Here is a 25360-nt window from a genome sequence, read left to right as displayed (position 1 = left end):
CTATAAACTTAGTCATCTGAGAATAATGCACTGCTCATAAAAATGGTTATCAACCTTCCATTTAAATGCTTCTATAGATATTAAGTCCACGGATGTGTATTTCCGAACAACAATACACAGGGTGGACATCATGTACTATTGTAGGAGATACTAAATTAAATGTAAGAACAGGGAAGATTTTAAGTAAATAATACACAGAAAGCACATTAGTTATCACGGGTGTCTGAGTGTCGATCGATAATGCCCCAAATAAGAGATTTAACTGTAGATATCAAATAATTATCATTTTTTGTTGTGCTAACAGGCTTTAAAAATACAGATCTTGGCAACGAGGACGCCGATTATGCGCAGTGAGGAATTTTTGATTCTTACAACATTGAAGGGGAAACACAAATATGGGTACAGGATAGATAGGAGATATAGGTGAAATGGGGTATGTGTCGTTCTTTATATATGGTTCAGACATAATAGTGTACATAAAAAGCATCTTATTCTGAGATTTGTGATAATTTTAGATTGTTTTAAGCTGTGTTAGCAGGAAGCCCACTGATTTTTTTTTTCTCCGGAAGGATCCAAACACTTAAGTGTCAACGTTCAAAATGAAAGACAACCATCAAACTGTCAACACTGTACTAAATAAATAAAAATTTTGTTTAAGCGATACATGTTTGTATAAAGAATTAATAAATTATCATGCAGTTGCCGAATATACCATTCTTAAATTATTCATTCTATTTATGATATGAAGAAAGTGACTAGTCAAAATGGCATTTCTACAAGAACATAAAAAGATGCATTTTATGATTGTTTCACACAGTTGTTGAAAGATTGAGTAGATAATATTATTTTCAGAGTAATTGATAAGGCGCCAGGGTATGGCGAGGATGGGTTGTACTCGTTCTCCTCACGCCCGGTCACTCCAAGAGACAAAGGTGGAGATCTCCTGGTGAAGTTCCAAGCTGTCAGTAGAACGCAACAAACCTTGACACACCACTATATCTCTGTCAACTCCAAAGATAAATTGTCGCATGTCCGACGCAGTATTAATCTTTATTTCAAGGAATACTTCGAAAGAGGGTTCATTTTCTTGTGTAAAACAAGAGAAATCTTGCGATCAGACGAGAAGACGACAACCGTTTTTGACATACTTCCAAAAATTCCTCAAATGAACTCAGTTGATCAGGGCAGGTCCAATCCAAAATGGGAATTACCGATGGAAAAATTTAGATACCCGGATGTAGAGTACAAAAGGGTATGGCATTTATTGCATAAAAATGAATTTCGAGATATTCGTGTTACTTTATCATAAATCCGTGAATCCCGATTTGTTTTTTTTTAAGGTTGCACACTCCTATGATGGAAAGCGCTACATTGTAATGTGTGCTTGTGTGATTTTTCTGTACGAGCGGAGTAAAGTCAGCCACTGGACTCCACAAGAACTGAATCAACAGTTGTGTGAAAACCTTCTGGAGGGATTTTCTTTCATACCAACCGATATCATGTCCTGGAAACCAAATCTCTTGGGTAATCAACCATGATTGAAATTAGCTGAAACAACGATTAATTATCAGTTAATATTACCATCTGTTAAATACAAAATGACTTTTTCTGTCTTTCAGAGCTAAAAGCGACATCTCTTCATATAAATGCTGCATGTGGAAACTTAGAGAAATTAGAGGAGGCTCTTCAAAAACTTCCATACACACCTAAAATATGCGATATTTGTGATGAACGAAATGCAACACCGCTGCATTATGCCGCTGAAAATGGAAAATTGGATGCTTGTGAAATTCTCATTAATGGCATTGGGAGAGATCAGATATATACTAAAGACATGAATGATAAATCCCCATTACATTGCGCCCTATATAGAAGAAGGAAGGAAGTAATAGTATACCTTCTCCAGCTAAACTCAGATGTCCTTGACGTGGATAACTTAGGAAACAACTGCATTGATCTGCTCCTTCTACAGAAAGAGGCTGATATAGAGTATATCGCTTCTAAACTAGAAACCCTTTCCCTCAGCAAACACCTTCAGTTTTACTTGTGTTATCTCATGCTTTTGTTGAAAAAAGAAAAGCATGCTCTTCGGCTATTAACGTTGCTTCCTGACTATGACACGCTTGATCCAAGGCTGGAAGAGTTGGAATGTTCCCTGCTACATTTGTCATCCACACTGAGTCCTCAGCTTACTGAGGTTTTATTAGAAAAGCGTTTTCCTAAGTGTAAGAAAAATATAGAAGGTGACCTACCTTTTCATTCTGCTTGTCAGTGTGGAAACGTGAAACAAGTGCATCTACTCTACGATGAGAGTTTACAGGAAGGGGATCTGAATAAAGGCATCCAAAAAGCTCTACAAAATTGTCACTATGGGGTATGTTTAGCTATTTTTGAGATTCGGAGTAACCTAATACTTTATGAATCCACAGTTTGCAAGATCATGAAATCATTAAAGAAAGTATTTGATGGATATCGGAAGGGTTTTCAAAAATGCAGAAATGTTGAATCTGTAGCAGAAAAACTGTTGCCTTTACTGAGTGGCCAAAATGGAGCATCTGAAAGGTATACGTTTGAATCGGCATCTCTTGGCCTCCATAAGATATTGCTTCTTCTGAAATCCCTAAGAATACCTTTCGACTTATCAGATGAAATGAAAAGAACGCCTTTGCACGAAGCTTGTCAGAACAATCACAGTGAATGCGTCAAAGTGCTTTTGGAAGCGGGCGTAAATTCAAACCCTACAGACTGGCGAGGTGCTACCCCTTTGCACTATGCCTGTGAAAAAGGACATGATATAATAGTAAATATGTTGTTGCACTCAGATCGTCAAGTCGATGCTAAGATACAAGATAACAGCGGAAAGACTCCATTGATGACTGCTATTTACAGAAATCAGCAGAAGGTGGTTAGAGTCCTTCTTCAGAAATATACTAGTAAGTGCAATTTAAAGGCTATTGACAAGTTGGGTCAAAACATCCTTCATTATTTGCCAATAATTGAGGAAGATCTGGAGGACATCGTCATACAACAATTGAAAATAGAACAGGCTAGTCAGGACAAACGAGAGAAAATAGTTCAGAGGCAAGAGGAAAGGAACATTATGTGGAATGAATCAATGAACTTTACAAACTTTTGCAGATATGATCGCCCTTTTCGAGAATTCAATAGGAATGAAGATCCATTTCAGTACGACAATGAAAAAGAAAAACCATGGAATAAGTTCTGGTCACTTAATTCAAAAGTACCCAAGTTGATCAGTAGTCCAACTAAGCGATACAAAAAATGTCAAAAGTGTTGCGATATTATTAAAAGTAACTCAAAGCATCACTGTGGAAAAGGAAATCCTGAAAGTCAAGAAATCTATGTTCATTTGAGAGCTTTTGAGTTCAAGCATCATGAAGAAGTAGCTTTCAGTACTCCACTGGAATGTGCTATTAAAGCTGGAAGAATGACAACAATGAAGAAACTAGCTCAGAATTTTCCAAACCTTTTGAAGGATACTGATAGTCTCGGAAGATCTATTATGGACTTTGCAATTCAACAGTATTCCTTTAAGATCATCAAGTCGATAATGGATGTTGTAAAACCCAAAGCCAGCTTTCTGTATCATTTGATGATGTTTTCAAAGAACGGAAAAACAGTAGTAATGCAGAAAGTTTTGGAACATTTTATGCAGTCAGCAATAATTGCGAGTGATATTCCAGAACCTGTAAATGTTATCCATGAGCTATGTGGATTAGCAAGATATAAAAAATCTCAACACTGTTATTTGAACTGTTTCTTTAAGAATCATTTACCAGTTGAAGCTGCAGTTATCCTACAAAATTTTCCCCTTTTCACCGCCATTCTTGAAAAAACAAAGGATGATAATTTAGGAATTGCTTTACATCTAGCGGTATATTATGGACAATCTCGATTCATCGACGCCATATTGAAGAAGAAACATAAACATGAAACAAACAAAGAGATGCAAGAAATAGAGAATATGTACATCCTGGACATAGCATGTAGATCCCCTTACGTCAATGAGAAAGTTTTTGAGACATTAATAAAGTATCAACCTGATATCTTGAAATCTCGAGATATTTTCAGTTGTGACGATCTGTCAGAGTTAAGACCTTATATCTGGGAAAGCATAAAACTTCTTACAATGCATGAAAAAACAACTTTAGCAAAACTTTTGTCTTCCAAACACTCAGAAAGAAATTCCAACAGAAAATTTAAGATAAGGGACAAAACGATTTTCGATAAAATGGGTTGTTTCCTTATTAGGTCGGGTGTTCAAATGGGAAAATTTGAAATTTTCGAGGAATCTACTGATACATATGTGCATGGCATATGTGAAGCGTTTTTGTTTGCTTTAGAATCAGGGCACTTTAATTCTGCAGCTCTGATGCTACATAGAGAAGGACATCTTTTATGGCATTGCGCACTTTCCTCAAACAAATGTCAAATTCAAAAACAATTTAACAAAACTTGGCAATCAAAATTCAGTGACAACGATAGCATTGTTAAGATAGAGTACATCAAGTATATCCTTGCCTATGCGTGCCTAAAACATGTCCCTGAAAATATTTTGCAGAGTTTGATACAGTCAGGTAGGGAGGTAGAGGGAATGAAGACAACTGAAATAACAACGAAAGAATTTGAAATATCCAATAGATTGTACAGTCTTGCTGAGTGCAAGAGCCCATTGGAAAAGATAATTAGGTGCATGGTTGAAATTACTACTGGGGGACAATTTGTGGAGGAAGTCTACAATAAGTTTCTGAAAAGAAAAATTTGGAAGCAAGGAAAAATCAAAAACTTTGAGATCCTTCCATTACTTCAATTAGCACCAAGGATTGTGACTAGTTTTAGTAAATATGAAATGAGAGGACTATTTGGAATAACGGTTTCAAAAGAGGAGACTAGAATATTAAGAGATTGTACAATAATGATGAATCTCTCGGGAGAACCTAACAGTATCAGCTTTCCCTCCGGTACTACACTTCTTCATTTGGGGTCCTGCACAGGAAATGTTGAATTCGTCAAAATGATTTTACAGGTATAGATACTAGTATTTTTGTTGGTCATAAAAATCTTGATTTGTTTCTAGAATTTCTCACTCATAGAATTTTAGCTTATTTTTAACTCTGATATCTATTTGTCAGGCTCCTCTCCCCGTGACTATTGACGCCAAGACAAGTGATGGTGTAAGACCTTTAGATCTCGCAGTAATATATGGATCATGGGATATCTATAAACTTCTTGTTGAATATAATGCCAAATTTACAGTAGACACCATCGTTGCCTGTTGCTCAGATGAACGATACAAGCAAGTAGAAATCTGGACAAGAAAAATTCGTGACCTGTGTTCTTGTGAGAAACCCTCATCGAAAGCAAAGAAAAAAATATTGATGGATTTGTATGAACGGTATGTATACAAAACAAATTTAAATAGCAGATTTGATAGTGGTGTGTAATGGGAACATGAGGAACACCTTGACATTTTTTAATGCAGGAAGAAGATTGACTGGAATTTCTTCAGTCAAGAGATTGGAGGTCCTCTCCACAATGCTATTGAAAGTCATTTGGATGACATAGTGCTTTATCTAGTTGATACCAATCCTTCTCTGCTAGTGAGGGTCCTGAACTCCAACACGTGAGTACATTTCGAAATTTTGGGGTAATAAACTCGTATCAAAACACCAAGCCACATACAATACTTTACTATAAAAGTTAACTGTGGTAATATTATATCCTTTACAAATACATAATAGAGGGATTCATTTTTTCTGCCGGTATCTGTAAATGTAAACTTTTTATTTGTTTGCATATTAATTCTAATAAGAAGTAATTCTAGGGTATTTCTTTTCATGTTAAACAAGAAAATTTTTCAAAACATCACGCCTCAGTAAACTGTAAAGGCAAATAAAAAAATCAAAAACACAAAAGTTTCTCTACGCCACAGTAAATTCATATCATTAAGATTTGCTATTGTCCAACGGTCTACCTGAAAGACAGGGACAAAAAATGAATAAAAAATATAGTTTTTACGTCCTTTTGCCGAAATACTATTCACACGCCTTGAGTCATACTGAAAAAGTTGAAGATAACCAACAGTGATTGAACTCAAACAATACAAATCTGTGAACAGGGTATAAAACACGGACTGAACTCGGAAATTCCAGAGGTAGGATGAGGCGCCTAGGAAGAGTTACTATGAGGAGTAAGAATCCCCTTTCGACCGGTCACACCCGCCTTGAGCCCTATGTATAGATTTGGTAAACGAAATACTATGTAGTCAAATTTAGTAAAAAGAAAAAAACCACAAACGCCCAACAATAGGTATACGTCAGTCAAAATACGACCTAATGAAAGGTTACATTTGCTATGGAAGTCATTATAAAGAACATAGATGTACGAAATACTGACATTAAACGAAGTTGTTGAAATCATAACATCAACTTATTTGTCACTCACCTGCCTTTTAAGTATCGGATAAGTTTAGAAACATTAACACCATAAATACAGGTGATAGCAGAATATTACTACATATATGAGGAAGGTTGACGATGGAAAAGCTGAAGTCATCTCTTTTGGCCCCTAAATCGTCTATAGTCAGTAAAATGCCCAAATATGTAACGGATGTAGCAGATTCTGAGGTGTTTTTAATTTAGAGTTCATTGAAATATATCAAGTCGACAAATGAATGAAAATAGGTATTGTTAATTGATAAAACGTTGTCGATAAAATATGAAGATAACGAACAGTAGTCAAGCTCAAAAATCCATTGGAACAATACAAATTTGGAGCAGAGCAAACACAGACCTCTAAAAACATAAGAGGTGGGATCAGGTGCCATGGAGAGTAAGCATCCCCTGACGACCTGTCATATATCTGAATGTCGAGTTAAAGGCGATAACAAGTGTTTTCTTCTCATGTAGAAGTTTTTTGAAAAAATTATGCTTCAGCTCGGCTAATAAAGGGGCATAGTTAATGCCCATCGGAATTGCAACAGTTCTTTGGAAGCGACTACATAGATGTTGTCAATGAGGAACTCCAGCATCTTTTTAATATCAACTACAATATTTGTGCATAGAATCAGAGTGACTTTAACAAAGTTTGTTGATGACCAATTACAATTTCTGAGCTCAATTTTTATTGAAGAAGCAGTTGCCTTTGATATAAAATAAAGGTCAAGATTTTAGTTCATCGTAAGGAATGGTTGTATAAAGTATGAAAAGTCGTAAGTTTTGATGTTACTGACTTTTGAACAATTTGGTGATTTTAATTTTAAGTTTTTTGAAGTTTTTGAGAACCCACGTTTAATTTACACCACTTCTTGAATATGCTGTTCCACGGTACTTTATATTAGCAGTTAATATTTTGTGAAGAGTACGGGTAGGGGCTTGGTAGAGTATCTTTATTTGTAAAGAAAAAAACATAAATAACTAAGAACCCTGAATCATATATGAAAAAGAGAAATAAAAAATGTTTCCTGAATAAACAGTACATTAAAGAAAAGAAATGTTGCCTCCTGGTCCATTATGATATTTTTGAGTCAATCTCTAATTATTACACTTTTCTGCATCCTTAAACTAGCCAATTTATTTTCAGGAACATTGTTGCACAGCTACAGAAGTGCAAAGAAGGAACAATTGCACATGTGTACAACACCATGGTAAGTCAAGTAAGTAAGCTGGAAACAAAAACCCTGGGACAACTGCTACTCCAGACTGCTGTAAGCCGGAAAATGCATCTTACAGAGACTCTGACTAGAACATTTCACAGGATCCTTGAACAGGAGCAATGGGAAAAGGCTGTTGAAGAAGTGGATAAGCATGGAAGAACCATCTTTCACTTTGTTGCTATTTTTGGCTGGGAAACAATTGCCCGAATACTTACTGAGGTTGTACACAGGGAGAATTTGCCTGGTTTTCCACTGAACAAAGTGGATTTTGCTGGAGCATCCCCTCTGTGGTATGCTTTAGCGTACAGGCAATGGAAAATTTCAAGACTTTATCTTCTAAATGGCGCTAGTCCTTTTTTACAGCGCGCAGTACCAGGATGTTTCACAAAGAGACACAGACCTCCTGAGATTAAAGATGTACGTTTCCGTGAATGTGAACATTCTTATTCTTTTATCTCTAAACATGGCATAAAAATGAGTGCAAGAAGGAAGATCAAATTGCCAGATAATAAAGATACCAGTGTCAAAGTTTGTATACATGGAAAGAATAGTTCAAACTTGCATGAATCTAGAAATGATCAACAACGAATAGAGGGGTCAGACTTAAAAATAGCAGTCTCTCCACCAAATTCCCAGACCATACCAATGAACAAAGATCAAAAGATCATTGAATATCTCTTCAAAAAAGCACATTTGTCCAGAATCTCAGGGTATTCTTTGATTCATTTTGCTTCAGGCATGGGAGATATGAAGCTTTTTGAAGAAATTCTTAGTATATCAGAGAACAAATTAAAGGTCAGTGATGATTACATGATGACGGGCTACAGATGCGCAATGTTGGGAAACCACAGAACTATTTGTGATATCTATCATAAAAATAACATCTATCTCAATGATAACCAAACTTTTCATTCCATTGTTTGGCAGGCACTCAGAACTGATAAAGTTCAAAGGAATGTCTTTCACTTTCTTTTCAGCATGTTTGGGTTTGTGTATGACAATATAATAACATCTGGCAAAACACCACTCTTGCGACAACAAACTGTACCGAAATACCATGGATTCAGTTACAAACATGAAGGGTTTAAATTTGCTGACTTTTTAACCAAACTTTGCGAAGTTTTGTCAGAACAGAGAGTAGAAAAGAGCATAGTCAATCAATTAAAAACGAAAGTTCAATATATTTACGACGAGATGCAAAAGAGTTCGAAAGAAACATTGCATATCACAGCCTTGCAAACTTCAGAGCAAAATCCACCTCATGGGAAAATTCTTACAAACTTTCTTAAATCAGTAGATGCGAATACTAGAATAGATGAAAATGACATTCTACTGTTGTTATCGATGACTGAACCTTGGGTGATTTCTTCATTGATTGCTGCAAGTAAAACTAACAAGTATGTGTACAAGCTACTGAGAAAACAACTACTTTGGAACTTGAATATTCTGGATTGTATTGTTATTTCTCTACCCAAAGACTGCGGTAGATCAGATGCAGTTTTTCTTTATCAGCAAGATATAAGCGAGGAGGTTATTGCTCTAGTTGATCAATTTGGATTGAATTTACAAGAGACAACAATCCATTTTGCCTGCAATAAAAGTCTTTGGACTTTTCTAAGGCTTGTAGCTTCCCAGGTGATTCCAAGAGAACGAGAGCTGAAGGTGTGTTGGCAGCTTTCTTTGGCGCAGGCTGTTAGAGAAGGACAAATAGACTTTTTGAAGTCTATTCTCGACAATATTTCAATATCAAAACTTCCCGAAACAGTTCAGGCCAGTTTTGCGGCACTTTTGTGCAAGGCTGCATTCTATGGTCAAACTGACATTGTTAAATATCTTTTCAGGAAAAGTGTACCTATCAGGTTCGATACTGAAAACCCAATGTTTATGGATCTTCTCGATAAGATTTACATGAAGAATTTTGATGTGATAGAATATGCCATTCGTAGCAAACGACCCGACACAGTGGACGCCGTGTTAAAGTTTTGCAAATACGATCGTGAATTTATGAAGGCTGCAAAACCGGAATTTTATTTTGAGCTAGCTGCCTCTACTGGAAATTGGCCAATTATGAAGTATTTTACTGAAATTTTTTCAAGCACTGGACGGCCTACAAAGCAGACTTGGGAAAGATTTTTCATTGGAGCAGCCTCAAAAGGGCAAGAGGATTTCTGTGCACAAATTCTGACAGCCTTCAATGATGTGGACGTTTTGTGTGTAGACAAAAGAAATAAACATGCTTTACATTATTGCGGAATTTACAACATGAAACTTATTGCCAAATGTGTTCTGGAGAAGACAACTAGGGGCTTGGATGTTAGCGATTCGGATGGTATGAGACCAATAGACTATGCCGTGCTCCTCGGAAATATCGAAGTCGTTAACTTGTTCACTGAAACAAAAATTATGCATTCAAAAGAAAACATCGACAGTGTGGAAACTTATGGCTGGTTTCATTTTTTCATGAACAAGTTAAACACAAGCGGTACCGTTATGTCAGATGTTGACATTAGACCTACTCTTCCTAAATCGCGGCAGCTAGATCTAATCAGTCTATATAAAAAGGGAGATGACAATGCCGCGGCCGCTGTTGTGTCAAGTTCCAAACATATCCCCAAATTGCTCTTAGAAAACCCTTCATCACATGGATTCCTTCTACTTGAAGCAATCAAACATGGATGCAAGAAGGCTTTTCATGCTTTAATGGCATATTTTGATGGGGAAACAGAAAATCTTCGCCAAGTACTTAAACTTCAGGTTAAGGATATATGTCCTTTGGCTGTTGCTGTGTCTAATTCTCAACTAGAAATTGCAGAATACATCTTTCAGTATGATGACGGAATGAGCTGGAAATCAAAAAAATCAGCAGAAAATATTCTCCATCTTGCCATTCAAACTGGAGATCCAAAAATGATCGGACTAGTTCGTTCAAAGACAATGGGAGGGCTTTGCGAGGAAAAAGACGTGTGCGGATTAACTCCAATTATGTATATGAGTGCTCTTGGGCTTCAAGATTATTATTCTCTCCTTAAATCAGATGCTCTGCTAGACCCATGGGGGGACTCTCACGCTGGTCACAAAGACGATGATCCTGATATGTCGTGCCTCAATTGCTTGTTAAATAAATGTATTGGTTGGTCAAAAATATATAACAGGGGTCCACTAAATAAGGATACACAACCAATGAGGTCAGAAAATAATGCTCTTCCTCCTCAATTGCTTACGGAGTACTTCTGGAAATTAGGGAAATATAGGTCGGATAACCCATTGATTTCTGCTATGATGATATCTTGTGGCTATAATGCAACATTTACCTCTTTAATCAAAATGGTGTCCAGAAAAGAAGGCATTGAAAAAATGATATCCACGGAGGGCATAGAAAAAACACTGGACGAATTCCAAAACAGTCCCACTATTCTTGAAAATATACTAGCCATGTCCATTGTCGCTAAAAATGAAGAGGTTTTTGTGAAATTGCTAAGTCTTGCCAGCGGTTTAAACAATACAATGAAGAAAAATTATGGCACATCTATTTTTGAGGCTGTTATTGGGCTCTCCAGATTAGACCTTCTTGTCCATCTCAAGAAAGCTTTGAACTATCAAGAGGACGATTTTTCGACTTTTAAAGAAATCCAATACACATTACCCCAAAAACAACTTTGGTTATCAGAATTGGACAACATTGGAGGTAAACAATGGCCGAATTTTGAATTGTCACCAGAGAGACATGATCCAAGGATTCTTAAGTCTGATTTATGGCTGGTCCAATCAGTAACATTTCCAGAATCGATCAGACAGGAATTGGAGGCAAAGAGTGCCAAAGAAAACATCATTCCTTCAGAGTTTTCTGACTTAAAATACACTGTAGACTTCGACAGTTTTCGCAAAATTGCAGATTTTGGGAACTTTTCTGATGTTTGGATTCAATGTTTCCTAACATCTAGTATAGTTCTTAATCATATTGAGGACATTAAAATTAGTGAGGCCACTAAATCTACTCCTGTGAAGTCAGTTAAAGTAGTATGCCTTACGAGTGGAACAGCAGATCATCCGAAAGTCACCATGGATAACACGGGAGCCATTTTAAACCAGATTCGTGTATCCACGGACAAAGGATCCCTCTTTGTTAGATTAGACAAAAGCTGCTGTCAACGACAGAATGAAATTCTACTTAAAGAAGATGTACAGGAGAATGTAATTCCATACTTTGAAGATTTTGTAAGTATATGCAATTACTAGGACTTCCTTTGTATGAATACTATAGTTATGTCAGTATTTCGATTTTTTTTTATTTTTAAAACGACCATATTTACCGATTATTTTCTTTTACAGATTCAAAAGGAATTTGGACTTGGTATAAAAATAAAGGTAGACTGGAATGCCATTGAACTAAGAAAAAGGACTTACAACACAGAAGTTGTCATGAAATCCTTAAACGGATTAATATATGGAAATAAGTTAGGAGGGTTAGAGGATACATTAAATGAGTGCAGAGATATGAAAAATGATATCGAATCAATGTTTGATAGAGAGACCGCAAAATACGCCCTCCGCGATGTTTTGAACATGAAAGAAATTATAGTGTCACTTGAAGATAAGATGACTTCGCAGCAAACTGGATTCATAAGTGGACACAACCATGTTATTGGTAAGGTTAACTGGAAATTCACGATCACAAGATCTCGTCTTTACTATGACAGATCGCAATTCCCGTTATGGCAAAATCTTACCATTTTGCGCTCTGTCTGTGGAGCAGTATGCCAGTCCGTTTATTCCATCTCCAAGATCAATGGCATAGAAGACAATGATAACGCAAACAGCACAAAGCGCTGCATAGAACCTGTTACTTTCGAAGTAGACTTACCATCCTTTGGAATAAATGACCTGTCAATTTTGAGAACGCTAATGTGTCGTGACGTCGGCAGAGAGCTTGTAGCTATCGCCTACGATTGCAAATCAATGCTAAGATTAAAATACACTTCTAAAAGAGTGCTACTGAAGAACACTATATCCCTGCAGCACACGGGGGTATCTTTCCAAGATGACACAGCGACTGTTCATGTCTGCTGCAATGAGACAGACAATAAAGAATGGATTGTAGAAAGGAGCAACTCGTTCTCTAGATTATCAGACGCAGAAGACAAGCAACTATTGGTGGAATGGCCTGCGGAGAGCAGTAATGAACTCAGTCAAACGGTTATCAACGTTCAAGATGAAATCAAAAAGAAAATTGGAGTTGCCATTACTTTTCAGTCAGATGAAAAGCGATTAATACCAGCTTGTCTTTTGAAGTTCAGACGCGAATTGAGTCATCCACATGATTTGGTTAGACTCTCCTTGAAAGCTTCCTATACAGAATATAAAAATGCGTATATTCGAATCTTTGATGACCTTCTTTTGTCACAGAGGTACCCAGTCATAAATCAGAATCCAATTCCACAGGGTTTATCCGGAGTTTGGGTGAAAATTAAGCCAAATAAAGTAAAACCAGGACAACTTGTATTAACAAAGAAGCTAGCAAAGACAGAGTTGCTATCATGTCTTGAAAGACCAAAGTACGTGAAACTGCCTATTCTCGAAAAGGAATGTTTTGAAATGATTTCTGAATCGACAGAGCTCAAAGAACACCTTGAAGTATGGAAGCATGAAATCATAACAGAGAAAACTCAAGCTGATTTTAACCATTTTGTTGTTTTGCGTGAAGGAAATATTTTCACATTTTCTGATTCTGAATTTTACAAGAAATGCATTCAGGAATTGCCCTTGCGTGTTGTGATATCACAAGATACTGCATATGCTTTAGAGAGCGGATATAGGGATTTTCTCCGTAATAAAATTATGGATAATATAACACAAGCTGAATTTCCCTCGGTTAATATATTTCAGTTACATGTTCAAGCGAAGCAAAAAATCAAAAAAATAATAAATATTGAAAACATAGACATACAATGGAGGACATTTGTCTTCAAGGATGACTCAGAAATCGACCAAACATTTTCGGATTGTCTAAATGCTGTAGTGGAGTCATTCCATGACATTTTTCCTACGGTACCAGAATGCACTGTTTCTCAAAAAGTGCTGTTGGAAATGCATTCCATGTTCTCTGGTGTGTCAGGTTTGCGCATTGCGATGCGAGAACGCATTAATGCAGTGGATGAGGAAGGTATAGAAAGAACAATATCTGACGAAAAGAACCCTGGTGTAGTGATTCGGATTTTCAGTGGAAATATTCTTGAAATTATTTTCAGGCAAAAAGTGAAAATAACAAAATTCTCAGACCTTCTGTGTTCTGCAAGTGCTCAGCTTGCTGAAATGAAAATAAAATCACTGATAGGGTGCAATAGTAAGAAACAAAAACCTGCAGGTCAAGCTGAGGTACAGAAAGAAAGACCAAGGCCTATTATTCGTCCATCTTATGATAAAGTCATGCTTCATCTTGGAGATATGACATTTGCTGTGTCTTCAATCTGTTCCAGCATCAAAAGCTTTATAACAGTTGTTCCTGACGAGGTGGATGACTTTTACTTCGTTACTTCTAGAAGAAAAACGGGCTTCGTGCTGAAGAACAGAACATTGCTCTACAGTATCTCCAAGAACAATGTGAATCCTGGGGTGCTAGCTGAACAGCTTCTGGAGGAGTTTGAATTTCAAGGTTTAAAGAAGTCATTGGTCATTCTAGACTTGAGTGTAAAAGCACCAGCTTTTCACGATAAAAACAATAAAATATTAATTGTTACTATAGCAATCAGTAATTACAACGAAGATATGGATACCAGCAACCAATACAACTTAACAAATGCAGATGACTACAGTGTCGTATTACAAGAACACACAGAGAGCCTTAAAGTTTCTAGAGTGGAACAGAAAGAGGAACATTTGATCTTAACAATACCATTGTCTGACAAAGTAAAGATATGCAACAAACAAGGTGTATCAATTCATCACAAATACATTAGGCAAGAAAACTCCAAAAGTCTTATTTTGGACACTCATTCAGACAAACTTTCGGAACACCAATACCCAAAAGAAATGAATAAAGAGATCACTGTAAAGAAAAATAAAATTCTTAAATTTCTTCTTGAGCATAATACAGTGCTTAGAGAAGATGGGCATCAGCATGAAAGGCATACAAATGAGGGAAAATGTGAAGTAGTCCTTCATTCCCAGAAAGTAAAGTTTACCTTTTACTTTCAAAAGAAACATTTCCCAAGTTCAGCACCAACAATACCATTCAAATGGTCAGCACCATGGAATGGTCCTTACTCGTTGCTAGTAAATGATTCTCAACGCGGCTTCAGAGTCCGAGCTCAATGCCTGTGCTGCAACCAATATTTGAACATTATCACTCATCTGGGGAAAATTGATTCTAGTCTTGACCTTGAAGTGAATTACAGTGAAGTGGAATCCTGACTTTAATTTTGTGGACTATATATTTTTTTACAAAGGTTATCACAAAATTGTAGGTTTTGTTCTATTCATTTCATTATTATACATGTATATATATATATTTCTTTATTTTTATGTAGCTAAGAATGAAACAAAAGCAATGTAAATGGGTACGATTTTGTGAAGAAGATTGTGAAACTAACCATAATGCTAAATATCTCAATAAACAGTGTGTAGATTTCAAATTTTATTAAACTTCTAGGGCTCAGCATTTAAGGTTCATTGACTCTCTGATAAGCGAGATAATCTGTATACTCTTTAGAAAATTTTAAGTTGAAAGGCGATTTTTGTCAAATTTTGCTGAGCAAAGGCCATTGTATACTGAAATTGTGTGTTTTAACTAAAAATTACATTTCTTTTGGAAAATCATCAGCATTAAAGCATTTTTTAAATGAGTGAGCAGAGAGATGGTGAACCTTAAACCCTTTATATTGAGCATGTAATTTGTGTAGAATATGGGGATTAATCTATTTTGTACTCTCTTTTTTTCCTTGACATAAATGAAGCATGATAACTAACATTTTATACTTTGATACTATTAGTAAAAATACATGTACTTAATGTTTGCTTTGTAATTTTTAATTTATTATTGTCTCTTACACTTGTTTTATCATCTCATATTATTGTATGCATAATGATATTTATATTTTCCAAACATACTGAAAGATACAAACTGACAATGAAATTGATTTTCATATGTAATCTTTTTTTTTTTTTAATTTAGCACCTTTTGACTTATCAGCACAATGAATGTCTTCACACCTGCAGAAAATTACAATTTGGTGGTGATGAAATGAATAAACTACTGAGTTCGCCAAAAGTGCCAAATATGAATTATGTTTAACACAACTAACAGTTTTTTTTTCCAATATATCAGTATCAAATTTTGTCGATGCATCGGTACACTTTGTGTCATTTCATCCATACTATTGTTTCAAATTCATAAAATTTTATTGAAAACCTCTTAAGTTTACAAGCTAAATATTTTCTAGATCTAATTATTTTTTAAGGTATATTTTCAGAATGTTTTGTATCAGTTCAATATTTATTAACTTTTTCAGTGGCATTGACAACAAAAACAATAGATTTGCATAAAAATTATCTATTGGAATGTTTACAAATTAACAATAAAATTATGAAATAATCAACAGTAAATAAAAATAAACCATTGCTCTAAAATATGTAAACATTATTTCAATAAATTTGCAATAATCAAAGTTTAAAATACAATATAAACAAAAATTTTCGATGTAAAGATACCTGTATACAATTATTTTAAAAATGATTGTCATTTTAATATTTAAAACAAACTACGCAGTTATTGTTAATATATTGCATTTATATGTATATCAAAATATACATACAAAATGTCTGTTTTCTACATCAATAAATGCATCATACAATGTTTGTAGTGTCATATTTATTTTTAAACATTTTTTAACAACCAAGCTGTGTTTTAAGGTAAGAACCTGGCACCACTGATAAAGTCATAATAACTCAATAAATACAATAACATTATTAGCTGCCTCACAGAGATATGATGTCACAATACTGTAATTTGCCTGGTCTCTGCCACTCAAACTTCCAAACCCCATGAGAATCATGCTCAGTAACGTATACTTCCTTTGTCCCTTTCCTGAAGTGGAGGTTACTAGTCCTGGAGAAGGGGCACTTGATGCGTGTGTGAGGGCTCCCTCCCTCTCTTCCAAACACCTCCAGAAATCCTGACCCCCAGTGAGCCACTAATAAGTTGTTCTCCTCATCAAAGTCCATGCCATCTGGTCCTCCTTCTGTGTCACCTTTCAAGAAAAATATAAAATTGGCATAAAAACTTCTGTATTGTAACCTGATATGGAACATCTCAACTCCTAGCAAGTGCTCAATTAAAATTGTCATAAATATATGTACAGATAGTTTCTATAAATGAAATGGAAAAGTAGGCAATGTAGTTGTCTGTATATATATATCTATACTTTGATTATTGCAGTCTATGATTAATTCTCAATACTGCATTCATATTTTATATGCAAAATTCAAGAGGATTTTTTTTATTTCTAAATTAAAATCATTGAACTAATACTGAACTGTGCAGAGAAATGCATCATTCATGTAAATTTGTGACATTTTTGTTTTGATATATACCTGGCAGTTTTCCCCACAGTTTCCTCTGTCCTACTTTCCCATTACCCTGGATTTCATAGGCCCACAGGGATTTAGTGGGGGTCTCTGCTACAATCAGGGTTTGAGGTCTGCCATCTGGGGAATGTAACACAGCAATGCCATTAGGAAACCTAAGCCCAGTATCAATCAACAACATCTCCTTCTGACTAGTGAAGCAGTACACAGACCCAAAAGGTTCCTAAAAGCAAACTAAAAGATTTAATTTTCTGCACTTCATTTAGCGGAATTTATTACTACATGAATGAAGTAAAATAATACACATTAAATGCTCTCTCACAAAATTGCCCTGAAACAGTCATGTATGTACCTCCATCGACCTCTCGTATGGGTGAGGGGCAATTTTTCCAGCTGGTGCCGTTATCCACAGATTTCCATCGTAATCAAAGGTGCAGTCATTACAACCCTGCATTGTACGGCCTGTCTTGTCCTCCTTACAAATCTACAGATATGTCCAGAATTTAATCAAACTATCTGAGAATATCTTTACAAGTTTTTCTTGTCTGGTATCATTCAATCAGAATTCAATTTGCTCAAATTTGATGCATAAAGACAAATATTTACATTTGCAAATGTTTTCCCTTTCACATTCAATTTATACCATTGAGGTTTGTAAAAGTTAATCATTTTATGGGTTTAAAATTTTAGTACATAATATACATAATGAATCAGTCTCAAATGCAAATACCGGTATAAGTAATAAGATATCATTTTTAAACTTTTATTCTGATGTAAGTATGGGTTGGCATATGATCAAATCTACCATAAAGCCCTTTGGGCTTTATGGGATTTGATCACATGACCAACCTGTATTTACATCCCGATAAAAGTTGAAAAATGATTCCTTACTTCTTAAATAAAGTTTTGTCTCTTAAAAGCAGAACAGTAAAATTGTCCAAACAAAAAAATGAAAGAGCTTTTTTCTCTTATGAAGACTGAAATGTGACCTTTTAATTTACTTCCTAAAAATTACTGACATGTTAAACTATGATTCAATCTTGAAAATTCCATTGCTAAGATAATCACACACCTGTTTGAAGTCACCATTTTTGTCCACAGTGATAAGACCAAGCCTCATGTCTGAAATCCATAAGACGTTGTCTTTGTCACACTGACACCCAGCCGGAATTCCCCCTTCTCCATCCACAACAGGCTCGCATAAAATGGAGGACTAAAAAAAAACAGCTTTACATCACTTTAAGTAATTTAACATTTGTACCAATATACTGTAAATCACTTTTTATTCATGACAACTTTATTTTCGCATAATTACACTAGACAGTGTGCTCGCAAAAATTTCATTCTCACGTATAATAGTATTCCTTAAGATTATATAGAGCAATAACCACCATTCTTGAAAATTTTGTCTCACATTAAAAAGATGACCACAATTCTTGAAAATTTTGTCTCACTAAAAAAGATGTGATGACTATTTCGCAAAAATAAGATGTCGTGAAAATTTAGTGATGTACAGTACATAATTATGCAAAAAAAATTACATGCCCTTTTGTTGTTGATTAAAGCAATATAACACAGTTAAACTCTGAACCACTGATGAAGCATTTGTGAATTTGAATCATTGATCAGTGTCTGAGTCTGAAAAACTGATTCAGCGCTGGAGACTGAGCCATTGTTCCCTTGTTCTACTGATCCAATGATTACAAAAAACAATCCTTAATTGAGTCTGAACCACTAGATCCATAGATGAGTCTGAATCACTAAATCAATCCATAGTTGAGTCTAACCCACTAAATCCATAGTTGAGTTTGAACCACCAATCCCAAGGTTATGAATATGAACCACTGATCCTGTGGTCTTATTGTGAACCATTGATCCTGAGGTGGCAAGTCCAGGACAGTAAACTTAATATCCACTGCATCCAGGTCCGATAAAAGGACCCTGTCCCATTTGAAAATTGACTCTTTTTTGAAAATTTACCTAAAAATTCCCAAATGACAAGCAGATTGAATTTTTCAATGCTTTTTATTTAAAAAAAACTTGAATTTCTTTTTAATTATAATGACCCATCAAGATGTAAAAAAGGAATAAGCCTAAATTCTAACACTTCAATCTACAGTTTAACATAAGACATCAATAATTCCAAATTTTGCCCCCTTCTCAATTTTAAATTCCCAAATTGAAAGTGTACAAGACCCTGTACCAAAATAGGGCCAATTAAGCCCAGAATCCTGAACCACTGATCCTATACATGGTTCTGAGTCTGGACTACTGATCCTATGGTTCCGAGTCCAGACCACTGATTCCTTGGTTCCGAGTCTGGACTACTGATCCTATGGTTCTGAGTCCAGACCACTGATAACTTGGTTCCGAGTCTGGACTACTCATCCTATGGTTCTGAGTCCAGACCACTGATTCTTTGGTTCTGAGTCTGGACTACTCATCCTATGGTTCTGAGTCCAGACCACTGATTCCTTGGTTTTGAGTCTGGACTACTCATCCTATGGTTCCGAGTCCAGACCCCTGATTCTTTGGTTGAGAGTCTAAGTATTAATCCCATGAGACTGCACGTTCCATTAAATTCAGACTGATGACTGCCCTCCTTACAATAGCCTTGTACACTTCCACCAATACTTGCACAACTAGCAAGTTCTCGTTTCTTTCCTTGCTAGCACCTTATCCTGTTTATGTGAGTATTCCATTTATTTTAACATTTTATAGACATACTTAGATACTTAGCCATATGTACTGCAAACAAGATTTCAGTTTGTAAATTTAAATCAATGATATCACCATGGCAACATAACTTCATCACTTTCCTATAAGTGATAATTACTCCATGATTACCACACACATTGTTGTTCTATCAGTAGTAAATTCACCAAGAACAAAAAAAACCATGCAGGACTTAAACAATCTAGCTATTCCTGGAGGTAATGCTCTCATAGGTAGGTATAATTTTATTAGCTTTAAAATTAAAGAAAATCTGTTTAGTAAATGAAATCAAATTCCCAATAGGTACTTAGAGAAAACAGATACAAATATATGTATAAGAAATGTACAGACTAAAAAAAAAATTTAGAAACTGCAAGCAAAAATAAACCATACAAATCTTGTTCATTACTTTCATTACTTTCATTTTTTTTTTCTTTATCTATATACAATTCACAGTTGTACCCTCTCAGCAATAAAGCCAATATACACATAAATTGTGCCTTAATTGATCCGACACATTATACCAACTTATTTTGATAAGCATATTGAATAATATATGTTTAGAATATTGTTATTATACCTTTCAATATTTTTTTTTGGTAGAAATTTGACTTAATTTCATGGTTTCATGGGGAGACTTGTAAATCATACAGACTGCATGATTCTGTCATATGTAATAGTTATACCCACACTTTCCCCTTTTCTAAAGTTTCTAAGAATTAGCTATTAGTCATAATACATCTTTTACTCTAAACATATGTTCTACTAATCCATTGCCACTTTCACTCATTGTTTCTGAATTCTCCATTCACTGGGCTACACTCGGCCACTCTGAATTCTCCATTCACTGGGCTACACTTGAGATCACAACAGCTCGCTCAATTGTTCACTCTGCTCATAGTTTAATTTGTTCATCATTTGCCCTCCCTTTGCTTACCATCTATTATTCTCTTGTAGACTGTTTCCAATTAAATTAATAAGGAATATATTTTTAACTACATCACAGCAGCTCGCTATTTCAGTCAATTGAACACACAGTATGATTAACACTTCTGTCCCTATATAGCAGCTATGCTAACATATCATTTGAGGCTATATAAACCTACAAAGTCACTATTATCTTGAACACACCCCTGTGCTTTAATCAAGTGTTTCAACTCCACTCTGAACACACTCAGCATTCACTCTCAACTCATCCTTTGCTCATTGTTCACTCTGCTCATAATAGTTTAATTTGTTCATCATTTGCCCTCCCTTTGCTTACCATCTATTATTATCTTGTAGACTGTTAACTTATGTTAATAAGGAATATATTTTTAACTACATCTCATTTTTTACTGGTAGACACATCTAAAACAATTCACTTGTTAATTTGTTGCTAGCTGCAGAAGTGTAGCTCTCCGAAAAAAATTTTTTTTTACATACTGAAAAATATGTACATTAAAGGAAAAAAAGGTATGATAAAATAGCAAAATCTAGCTAGTTTGAATAGCTAATTCAGTTAAGTTACATATTGTGCCGGAGCTGTATATAGCAACAAAATAGCTGCAGAACTGTAGCTCTCTGAAAAAAAAAAATATTGACAGACCGGAGAGCTACAGTGCCACCCATAGGGAAAACAGTATATTTATTGTGCACAAAAAATTGCGCTTGATTCTAGATTTATTTCTCCGTATATTTAAACTGGCATCTCAAAATATTACTAACCGTGCGTTCCTAACATATTCTTAAACTATTTCGACAACAAAACATCCCACCATAACCATTGGTAATAGCCCTACTGGGCCTGAAATGGAGACCAACAAAAATATTTTGCTTATTTATACTGCCATTTTGGGTGGCAAGACAATTCGGTCCACTGCGCTTCCTGCAGATGTCAACTATATCTGTAGTTGATAGAGATCTAAGGAATTTCATGAAATCGATCTTTTGTGCAGATGAGGTAAGAATTTGGAGAAATAAATCCAGAATTGAGTGCAATTTGTTGTGCGCAATAAATATACAGTTTTCTCTATGGGTGGCACTGTAGCTCTCCAGTCTGTCAATATTTTTTTTTGCAGAGAGCTACAGTTCTGCAGCTTTGTTGCTATATACAGGTCCGGCACAATATGTAGCTTAACTGAATTAGCTATTCAAACTAGCTAGATTTTGCTATTTTATCATACCTTTTTTTCCTTTAATGTACATATTTTTCAGTATGTAAAAAAAAGTTGCACTTTGTTGCAGTGATAATTTTCAACTTTGTACTGGTCTGAAAACATGCTCATCCAAATTTGTTTCTTTTATAGACTTTGCACTCAAAAGTTCTAAATGTTTTTAGGCTATACACACTTGCCAACCTCCAACATGTAAAAAGAGGGTCATGACCCTCTTTGGAAAGAAAAAAATCTGGTCATAACACATAATGACATTCCCCAAATATTTACCATGACAGAGCTTTCAAAAAGATGAGAAACAGGAGGAACTTTTACAAAAATAGGAGGTACATTGTGGAAGCGATTTTAATTAAATGTTTACTTATCAAATTTTTCTACAACAAATATTTTGGCTGGTACAATCATGATTTCAGCCAGGTGAAAATACCGGGTACCGGCAAATTTTTAAAATGTTGAAAGCCAATTTCCAGAATCTGCATGGCTGTTTGGAAGAAGGAAAAGAATTTTGAGCTAATCAAATTATGTTGGTTTTGAAGAAAACTTTCTTCTCCAGATAAACAAATTCTTCAAATAAACAAGTGAAATTTTCATGTAGTGTACAATTAGCCTTATACAATCTTTGATCACTTTATATTTTCAAATGAAATTTGTTTTCCAAAGTTTCTTGATATGTACATAAATATCATTTTCTTTTCATTGGTGGTCTTCCTGTGGGCCCTGATAATGATTTCATATCTGAAGACATTTACAATGATTTCAAACTTCGCTTTGTCAAAACAACTCACAGATTTTGTTATTATTTGCACTAATAATTGACCTTTACATACTGCAAAAGGCCACCTGCACTGCTTATGTAGATACAAGCTTGGGTTGATAACTGAAAATCACACATGCAAACCAATTTGCAAACTAAATCTGGTATTTGGAGATTTTCAGGTGTTTTGGCAAAAATCAGGTGAAAAACATGACCTTCCATGTCATTAAAAAAATCAGGTTAAGGGTTGAAAAATTGGTGTTATCGGGTGAGTTGGCAACTATGGTGATATGAACATGATAAAACAATTGATTTGTGTCTACACAATTACTTCTTGAATGAAATTATATAGCAGGTCAATTCTGGTCAACAAGATAATCGATTAGTAATAATTTAGCACAATGTAAAGTAACGCCCATCACTCACAAGGTGTAACTATATAGTTACCAAAACAATGGAAATACATCTCTTGCTTAAAAGTATTCAAAAGCTGCAATGTTCAATTCATCTTTGATTTGGACTGGTTTTTTTAACAGTCCATAGTTCAAATATGAGTAGTGAATTTTGTCTATTCCTAGTAAAAAGCACATTTGTGAAAAACTGTAAAGACTGCATTGAAATAGCTTTTCTTGAAAAGCTTAATAATAATTAATTATACTTGAAAAGCTAGTTCACACAATATAGCTAAATCAGGAGATTGTGCTAGACCTGATATATACAGTGTGCAATTAACGCCTGTCTGATAGGGTCTGATTCTACCTCAAGTTGAATCGGGCTATCCCGATCCAAATTAAAACAGGCTGCATTGTCTATCATAGTTTTGGCCATGGTTAAAATATTAAGATTCAATGAGAAGGAGCATTTTATATTTATAACATGTAATAATGGAAAAAAGGAATTGTGCAGAATAATTTTACACTTGAATTTGAAATCCTTATTTTAACAGAATTACTGTTAATTCCCATAACTTATTAACATGATTAATTTATAACATTGTGCATTAATTTTTCCATAAATGAACAATGTCCTATTTAACCCAACTCTATTTGTTTGTGTACATCCACCATGCTGCAATTTCTTATCACTGGAAGCACAGTTAGACACAAATTAAGTAAACATTTATAAGTTATTGAGTTGACATTTAATTGAATTTGCAAGTATCAAAAATCAAGTTCAGTTGGGGGCAACAAAATTTCCAGTTTTCATAATATTAAAAGCAAGTTCCTTTCTTGAGCCGTAACCTTTCTGGCTGCCCATGGTCCATCAAGGCAACTAGTTATAAGACCCTAGGGAGACCCCAGGTTGAATACACCTCCAACGTATGGGATCACACCAACAAGACCCATATTAATAAGATAGAAGCGGTACAACGAAGGGCTGCACGATACATCATGGGCGATTACAGCAGGGAGAGCAGTATTACATCTATCCAACAACTCCATCTTGATACCCTGCAGTCCAGACGGTTAACAGCACGAGCCACCATGATGTTCAGAATTGTGAATGACCTCATAGACATTCCATCCAGTCATTTACAACTAACAAGTAACTACACCAGAGGACATGCTTTGAGGTTTTAACAACCATTCTGCCACCTCAAATGCTACCAGGATTCCTTTTTCCCAGCTGTAGTAGTGATCTGGAATTCTCTACCAGTATCCATGGCCTTCAAGTCCCGAATCAGTTCCTACTCATTTAAGAAATATTGATGATTTTTTTCAGATTTTAATAAGGCCTTCCTCAGCATAATTTTAACTTTTTATACATGTGGGATAATGCCAAACATTGGTGCCAGGCACATTAATGGAAGAAGAAGTTGTGAAGTTGTAACATTTTCCTGGCACATAAAATATCAAAATCATGAAAAACACCTGGAAAACGTCAGATATTTCGGATTAGCTGGCCGGTAAAGTTCAAATATGACGTGTGAACATGTGGTACAGTTTTTGTGAAAGGCACAAACTCTGATTTTATATTTCATTTTCACAAGATAAAATGAAAATATACTAGTAACAGATAATTCAATAAAAATAGATACATGAATAAAAAAAATTAAAAATATGAATAAAAATCATTGCACATTTTTTCGTGCTTGGTTCTTATGGACAGTCCCAGTTATCCACGGTTTATATATACCAATCCAAAATGAGATAGCCCAACAGGCTATTTCATCCTTGTTATTTTCGCACACTGTATATATCACATGATCAGGTGAAAGATACCCCTACCCCTCTCTCTTACCTTGCTATTCTTCAGATCAATGCGAAGAACTTGGCCAGCAAAACGTCCATTTTTCTCTACCTCAGGTGCAACCATGTAGAAATTAGCGTCCTTGTCAAATACAGGACCTTCGGCTCCCATCATGCCATCTAAAAGTTTTGTAAACTTTGGCTGAACCACCTCCATCTGGTCCATGTTTTTCTTTTCGGATTTTGGCAGTTGTCGTAATCTGACGATACAATTTTCCTTCATCTTTTTTTA

The 25360-nt window shown here is 35.3% G+C and overlaps 2 protein-coding genes across 2 annotated transcripts; one reads left to right on the top strand and one right to left on the bottom strand.

Annotated features, from left to right (window-relative positions):
• The first annotated feature begins 428 nt into the window (after positions 1-428).
• Positions 429-15712, top strand: LOC133189664 (uncharacterized). The gene is made up of 8 exons (XM_061325063.1): positions 429-433; positions 853-1252; positions 1341-1524; positions 1620-5047; positions 5154-5416; positions 5504-5644; positions 7603-11890; positions 12005-15712. The coding sequence occupies exons 1-8, from the start codon at positions 429-431 to the stop codon at positions 15080-15082; spliced, it is 11787 nt and encodes a 3928-aa protein (XP_061181047.1). The 3' UTR covers positions 15083-15712.
• An 884-nt stretch (positions 15713-16596) lies between these two features.
• LOC133189736 (diisopropyl-fluorophosphatase-like) lies at positions 16597-25309 on the bottom strand. The gene is made up of 5 exons (XM_061325136.1): positions 25121-25309; positions 18327-18467; positions 17607-17738; positions 17261-17477; positions 16597-16917 (listed from the first exon to the last, which is right to left on the bottom strand). Exons 1-5 carry the CDS (start codon positions 25292-25294, stop codon positions 16646-16648), a joined length of 936 nt encoding a protein of 311 aa, XP_061181120.1. The 5' UTR covers positions 25295-25309; the 3' UTR covers positions 16597-16645.
• Positions 25310-25360: the final 51 nt, after the last annotated feature.

This window comes from Saccostrea echinata, unplaced genomic scaffold, assembly GCF_033153115.1.
Source record: "Saccostrea echinata isolate AGI-Se365-2 ecotype Australia unplaced genomic scaffold, CSIRO_AGI_Sech_v1 ptg000019l, whole genome shotgun sequence".
In the NCBI taxonomy this organism is placed as follows: domain Eukaryota; kingdom Metazoa; phylum Mollusca; class Bivalvia; order Ostreida; family Ostreidae; genus Saccostrea; species Saccostrea echinata.
The sequence above is the reverse complement of the archived record's forward strand: the minus strand, read 5'-3'. Positions and strand labels throughout refer to the sequence as shown.

What these genes read in the sequence shown, in the direction of transcription:
- LOC133189664 (XM_061325063.1), top strand. An exon ending in CGGATGTAGAGTACAAAAGG is followed by an intron (nt 1,253 to 1,340) that starts GTATGGCATTTA and finishes TTTTTTTTTAAG; the next exon opens with GTTGCACACTCCTATGATGG. An exon ending in TTCCATACTTTGAAGATTTT is followed by an intron (nt 11,891 to 12,004) that starts GTAAGTATATGC and finishes TTTCTTTTACAG; the next exon opens with ATTCAAAAGGAATTTGGACT.
- LOC133189736 (XM_061325136.1), bottom strand. Translation starts at nt 25,294, where the DNA reads ATGGACCAGATGGAGGTGGTTCAGCCAAAGTTTACAAAACTTTTAGAT. An exon ending in CATACGAGAGGTCGATGGAG is followed by an intron (nt 17,478 to 17,606) that starts GTACATACATGA and finishes GTTTGCTTTTAG; the next exon opens with GAACCTTTTGGGTCTGTGTA. An exon ending in ACTGTGGGGAAAACTGCCAG is followed by an intron (nt 16,918 to 17,260) that starts GTATATATCAAA and finishes TTTTCTTGAAAG; the next exon opens with GTGACACAGAAGGAGGACCA.